The sequence below is a fragment of the Phocoena sinus genome, chromosome 16 (genome assembly GCF_008692025.1).
Source record: "Phocoena sinus isolate mPhoSin1 chromosome 16, mPhoSin1.pri, whole genome shotgun sequence".
Lineage (NCBI taxonomy): Eukaryota > Metazoa > Chordata > Mammalia > Artiodactyla > Phocoenidae > Phocoena > Phocoena sinus.
In genome coordinates, this window is record NC_045778.1 from 73,938,666 (window position 1) to 73,945,653 (window position 6,988).

The 6,988-nt window shown below is 47.9% G+C and overlaps 1 protein-coding gene across 2 annotated transcripts in view; it reads right to left on the minus strand.

Moving 5' to 3' along the window:
* MCMBP (minichromosome maintenance complex binding protein) overlaps positions 1-1,358 on the minus strand; it is a 68,909-nt gene extending 67,551 nt beyond the window's left edge. The window contains exon 1 of one of the 2 annotated variants that reach the window (XM_032607507.1): positions 980-1,358. In XM_032607507.1, coding sequence (XP_032463398.1) covers positions 980-1,037 — 58 coding nt within the window. In that variant the 5' untranslated portion in view covers positions 1,038-1,358. The remainder of the gene's footprint in view (positions 1-979) is intronic. The other variant, XM_032607506.1, reaches the window with a different exon arrangement.
* Positions 1,359-6,988: the final 5,630 nt, after the last annotated feature.

Consider the following 6,988-nt stretch of genomic DNA (forward strand, 5'->3'; position numbering starts at 1 on the left):
TGAGCCTTTCCTGCAAGAAGTACACACATTTTCTGCCATCGGTTTTGGCTGCTGGGGACTACTGAGCTTCTTAATAGGCGTTCTCACTAATATCCCACAACGTCTTAAGTGAGGAAGGCCACTCAACAAGTTTAAGTTACCTCCTGACACGTCAGGTGTTCTGATCTAACACACTGATTTCTGGTCGGGTTTGCGTCTACCACTCCTAAGCGCAAAAGACATGGGGGTTGTGGCCAAAATGCCCGGTTAACTGCAAACAAACCTGAATTTTCCTTACCAGAAAAGTGGCATTAACAATAATTGCAGCTAAAATTTACTAAGCTTGCCTGCCACATTCTAAGCTCTTTCTATGTAGGAGCGCGTTTGAGTAGTTCAACACTTCTTGCTACCTCTGGCACAAGAGGAGATGGAGACCCGGCTGGTTTTAAAGGCACCCTTAAAGAAAAATTAAGCTGTTAACACTATATCTTATCTCGAAAAGAGAGGATGTGTGTAATACAGGAGTTAGAGCCAACTTCTGCTGCGAGGGAGCGAGTACTCCCCCGACACACCGGAAGTTTTGAAATATCCTGCAGGCTTCCCCCAGGCAAAATGCTTTTCCTTCACCCCATGTCCGCCGGCCCTCGCGAAGGTTCAAGGGCCCCTCCGAGCTGTGCCGCACGCGGGGCTCGGTCCGCCAGCAGGGCCAAAAAAGGAAGCGAGGCCGTCAATCACGGCCGCCCGCCCGCCCGCTCCTCGCGGCGTAACCTCGGCCGCTTGCGAATCGCGAATCGGGCAGGTGGGAGGCACCTGCGGCCGGGCCCGGGAAGCCGCGGCCCGAAGTTCGCTGTGTGGAGCGCCGGCCGGCGCAGGCCCGGCTGGCCGTCTCGGCCGCGCGAGCCCTCGAGGTAGCCCCGCGTGGGGCCGCGCGGCGGGGCCGGGCCCGGGGCTCCGTCAACTCGGCGGCCCCCCCTAGCCCGCCCCCGGCGCCGCCACTCACCGAAGAAGCCCTGCACGATCCCCAGCGGGTGGCTGAGCCAATCCTCCCCACAGGGCATCTCGCAGACGGGCCGGAGCCGGCGCGGCCCGGCGTCCCGAGCCGCTGCTCCTCTTCGCTGGCTCGGCCGCTTCTCGCCCGCGCCCTCCCACGCAGGGTGAGCCTCGCGGCGCGGGCCGCCCGGCCTCCCCGCGCCTCAGAGAACGGCGGCTGCGGCTGCGGCTGCGGCAGCGAGGCGCTGCCGGAGACGTGCAGGCGGCGCGTGCGGGCCCCCAACCTCCACTTTGCACAATGGCGGGAAATAGGCGCCGCCGACCGCGCTGCCTGCGACCTGGGTGGAGCTCGCGCGGGGAGAGGCGGCGGGAGCGCGCTGCGCGGTCCCGCGGCGGGGAGGCGGGGCGAGCCTGCTGGGGGGAGGGGCGGGCCGGGGAGGGGCGGGGCCGCGGCGGCAGAGCGGCCGCCATCTTAGAAACGGGCGAAAGGAAGGGCAGGCGGGGCCTCAGGATCCGGAGCTCGGCGTCGCGGGCCGAGGGAGGTGTTTTGCTGGGTGTCACGCTGCAGGACCGAAGGGGGAAACCCCCGAGGTCCGGTTTATACATTTATAGTGCGAGCCCTTGCACAGGCTTTGCAACAGCCCCAAAGCACAAACCCAAAGAGACCTCAAAGTTATCGCTGGGCAAAACTAGAGTGTAAAGCAGCCTTTGGTGTCCGCCCACCTCATGGCGTCCTCTTGGTGTTTTTTTGTTTGTTTGTTTTTGCCGATGGCAACTCTTTTTTCTGGTTCCCTGCCCGAAACCCTATGTAGTGACTTTCCTTCAGCTGGATCAAGTCTTACCCCACTGAGGAAGGTGTACATTTAGATAAGGGGGACTTTGAAAAACCCCAAGCTCTCTTTCTGTTATCTCAGGCACTGCAGAGGGACTAGTTCCTGATTGAGAGGCAAGTTCATAACTGTGAAAACATACCCTGGCCTGTGTCTGCCTAGAAGCTGGAAACAGCCGAGGAGCTTTGGCGAGGTTCCTACAGGACGTGTGTGTCAGGACACCCTCAGAATGAAGACGGTGGCATCACCACACACAAAAGATCAAGTCAACAGTAACCTTTGAATGAGGAAATTTGGGAAATATGCAAGTTCTGTAATGAAACAGCCCCTAGGCCTGGAATATATCTGAGAAATCCCAGTCTTATCAGCTGAAATACGGCATATTAACGGAAGGATCTGAATGGAGCCTAGAAAGTGGGGAGCTGGAGAACCTGAACTCAGGTCTCAAGCCCTCCTTAGGGCAAAAGGGGTTATTTTGTATTTGTCACTGTGAACTGATTACATTCTGCACCCGGTATCCAGGGGTCAAGGTTGTTTGAATCTGCAGATGTAGAAACTGCAGGTATAGAGGGCCGGTCACCCAGGGCCACTGTTCTATGCCATTTTATATAAGGGACTTGAGCATCCACAGATATCCGTGGGGTTCTGGAACCAACTCCTTGCAACTAATACCCAGGGATAACTATGACTGGCGTACTATATCATACATCTGGCTCTGATGAGTTTGGGGGAGCTGTTTCAAATTTTCGGCATTACCACCACTTTGTTCATTCATTCATTGAACAGAGGGGGTTGCCAAGTCCCTGGTATTGAATGGAGAAACCCCCTCTTTAGCTTTGTGGCCAGAAATACACAAATTAAATATATGTCATGAACATCTGCTTTTATTTATTTATTAATTTATTTAACTTTTTGGCTGCACGGCAGGGCGTGTGGGACCTTAGTTCCCCCACCAGGGATCGAACCCCTGCCCCCTGCATGGGAAGCACAGACTTTTAACCACTAGACCACCAGGGAACATCCCGAACATCTGCTTTTAAATTGTGATAATTTCAGATTTACTTTATATGAAATTTCAGCTGGATAGCAATTCAGCAGTGGCTAGTAACACTTAAGCTTTTGGTTTCTACCTCTGTATTCAGTGATTTGTAAGCAAACAATTGCTCAGATTTTACTTAAAGAGACACTGTGATTCTACTGAAATGTAATTACTTTATAATGTTAATAATTTCACCCTCTAATTTTCCTGGGGCAAGATGTTTTGACACTACTAATAAGTAGTTATGAAAATTTAAAAGGCCAAGAGAAGGTCCATGAGAGTACTTCTCTATGGCAAGTTTTCTCTTCCCACCACTGGTAATCACACTTCTGCCGCCACCCCAAGTCCATATTTTTAAGGAGGATGTTACGTAACACTGTCTACAAGTAATTACCAAAGGCATTGGAAATACTGGGGTGAAAAAGGGAGATACCATCCCTGCCTTCATGGTATGTATGGTTCAGTGAGAGACTTATTACTAAATAACTATTCATTTACAACCATGATAGGTGCCAGGCAAGAAAAAAGTGAAGTTCTATAAGAGGAATGAACAGCACTATCTATTCTAGTGAGGGAGTCTTGTGGGGAAAGGATCCTTCAGGGATTTCTTGAAAATGTGACATTTACACTAGGACTTGAAAGATAAATAAGCGTTAGCTAGGTGAAAAGTGTGAGGGAAAAGTGTTCCAAGCCTTAAAGGTAGGAAAACAAAAACTTGAATAGAAAATTAAAAGAATCACAATTTATTGCATGATATGGCTATCAATAGTATTTAAATAGCATAATAATGTTACAATTTCAGTATTAAGCTAACCAACATTATAATTTTTTTTTTTTTTGGTACACGGGCCTCTCACTGCTGTGGCCTCTCCCGTTGCGGAGCACAGGTTCCGGACGCGCAGCCTCAGCGGCCATGGCTCACGGGCCTAGCCGCTCCACGGCATGTGGGCTCCTCCCGGACCGGGGCACAAACCCACGGTCCCCTGCATCGGCAGGCAGACTCCCAACCACTGCGCCACCAGGGAAGCCCCTAACCAACATTATAATTTTTAAAAATATTTTTTAATTTATTTATTTGGTTGCGCCGGGTCTTGGTTGTGGTAGGCAGGCTTCTTAGCTGTGGCATGCGAACCCTCAGTTGCAGCATGCATTTGGGATCTAGTTCCCTCACCAGTGATCAAACCCGGGCCCCCTGCATTGGGAGCGTGGAGTCTTCTTATCCACTGCACCACCAGGGCAGTACGTATAATTTAACTTTAGGGGGCTAGGGGGATGAGGATATATAGGATTCATATAAGTGATAAGGACAAAGAAGACCAAAAAGAGCAAAATCCTCATCTTTCATCTGGGAAGTCAACACATAATGCAAAGGAGAAAAAAAGGAACAGAAGTGACATGTAATCATGTTAAAAATATAGAAATACAGAAAGAATCAGCAGAAAGAATTGAATGTAGTTGCCTCAGAATGGGGTAAAAGTTTCTTTTAAACATTTGCTTGTTTTCTATATACTTATCACAAATTCAGCCTCAGCTGCACTAAAATTTCCACCAGATCCTTAAAGCAATGATTTTGGTATTTGTATGCTGCCTTGTTCCCCGGCACCTAGAACAGTGTCTGACATCATAGATGCTCAATAAATATTTACTGAATGGGTAATGCACACTTTCCATCAATTGCCCAAATCTCCTCTCTAGATATTTAGAGACATCAGCTATTTTATATACTTTATTTTCTTGGACATCTTTCCCAAAGCACTTTTTCCTATTCCACTCTGGCCTTTGTTGCCTTCTACTTCTTAGGATTTTCTACCACCATTATCCTAACTCTTCTTTAGGATTCATCTGTTCATTGAGACTTTGAAAAAAGTCTGTTCTCTCCTTCCAGGGCTATATAAAGTTTTCCCAGGGAAGAACTGCATTTCCTAGCTACAGAAGTGTAGCTGAGGTTGGTTGCCTGGCTAGGGACTACATTTCCCAGCCTTCTTTGATGCTAGGTAGGGCTGTGTGATTAGGTTTACCAAAGAAACGTGAGGGAATGTGACATCTGGAACTTCCACTTCAATTTCTTAAACATTTGGCCCTGGATATGTTCTTTGCTCCTTCCTGATGGATGGGATGGTGATGACTAGAATGACCTTGTGCTAAAGTCAGCCTGGATTTTTATAGGAACATTGCATTCCGAGATCTCTTTCTTAACAGCTGCTAGCATTACTCTAAATAATACAAAATGTATTATCAGAAGTGGTGTGCTGTCGTAACAAATAGAAAATAACGTGGCTCTAGTTCAGTGGTTGGATAGTGGATGACAACAGGTGAAAGACAAAATGCCTCAGACAATGAAGGAGGTGATTTTATTCAGCCTGTTGCAATAGGGAGAACACGCATTCAGGACATTTTTAAAGAAGAGGGGTAAAATTTGAGATTTTATAAAACAAGGGAGTCATTGAGGATGGGTAGGGGTGAGTCTTATTTTGGAATGTGCAAGAACAAGGTGGTCCTTTACAGTTAACCCTTTCTTAGAGTACAAAAGGGAGCAGGAATTTTTTGTTTGTTTGTTTGGTTTGTTTTTTGCCTTGCCCCCATGACTTGCAGGATCTTAGTTCCCAGACCAGGGATCGAACCTGGGCCCCTGCAGTGAAAGCGCCGAGTCCTAACCACTGAACCGCCAGGGAATTCCCAAGGAGGAATTTCTTAACCATTCCTGTTTTCTGGGGAGTGAAGGAAACAAATAGGAAAGTTGGCACTCATCAACCAAGTCCTGACCTTTGTGAACCAATTGCTCTACTGTCAGAGGATACAGGTTCTATTGTTAAATATGGTCTGGCCATTGTTTGTGTATTCAGCCTCTCAGATATACCTTGCAAGCCACATATGTAATTTAAAAGTTAAATTAAAAAATGTAAAAAACAGGTAACACTAATTTTAATAAAATATTTAACCCAACATATAAAAATATTATAATTTGAACAAATAATCCATATGAAGACTATTGATCTTTTTTTAAAATTAATTCTTCAAAATCCGGAGTGTATTTTACACTTATAGCACATCTCAATTCAGACAGCCACATTTCTAATGATCAATAGCCACAGGTGGCCACTGCTACCAGATTAGGCAGCATAGGAGAAATTGGGGCCTTCCAGGACTGGAAAAACCAATCAATTCGGTGTTCAAATCCTAGGAGGATTCACTCAAAGGTATTTTCAAGGGTCCTTGAAGACTCCTCAGGTAAACTAGAGAATCTAGCCCTGTGGCAAAGATCAGATCAAGGTTGTAGCCTGGTTTCAGATGACCTCAAGTTAACCAACATTAGGCTGAGAGAAAAAAGAGCTCAGGTCAGACATGGAAGTTATTGGAAAAAAAAAACCGGGAGAGGGGCTTCCCTGGTGGCACTGTGGTTGAGAGTCTGCCTGCCGGTGCAGGGGACATGGGTTCATGCCCCGGTCCGGGAAGATCCCACATGCCGCGGAACGGCTGGGCCCGTGAGCCATGGCCGCTGAGCCTGCACATCTGGAGACTGTGCTCCGCAACAGGAAAGGCCACAACAGCAAGAGGCCCGCGTACCGCAAAACAGAAAACAAAACAAAAAAAAACCAGAAGCCTGGCCTGAAAAAGTCTGCAACTGTTCAAGCCTGAAAGCAAGTCTCAGGCCCCAAACTCATACCAGCAGGAAGTAAATTGCCAAAGCTGTACAGCCCCCAAAGAGGACATGCTTCCCAGCGCTACTTCACATATGGCCTTGGACGACCATGGTCAAGGAGAAACCCCCAGAGGGCAAAGCCAGGGCCAGGAAGAACTGCGCACTGGGGAGTTATTTACAGAGGACCAAACCAAAGACAGTCAGGACTAACCACAAACATTCTCCACTGTCAGGGCAAGGAGTATTTTCAATTTATGCCTAGCAGGATTCAATCATTTCTATGGAACCGTGATTACTGTGTTTTCCATTCCTCTTTTTTTCCCAGTGGGAGTTTCCATTGCAGTTACCCTGTTTTTGCTCCACAACTGTCTATTGGGTGTCTTATAGTCGTAGCTCCTGAGGAACCACATCCAGACACATTGGAAAGGGCTGAGCTGCCTAGAGATCCTGGATTTTTAAGCTGGATGCAGCTGGTTACCCACCTTGGGGCATGAGTATGTTCTATTTGGG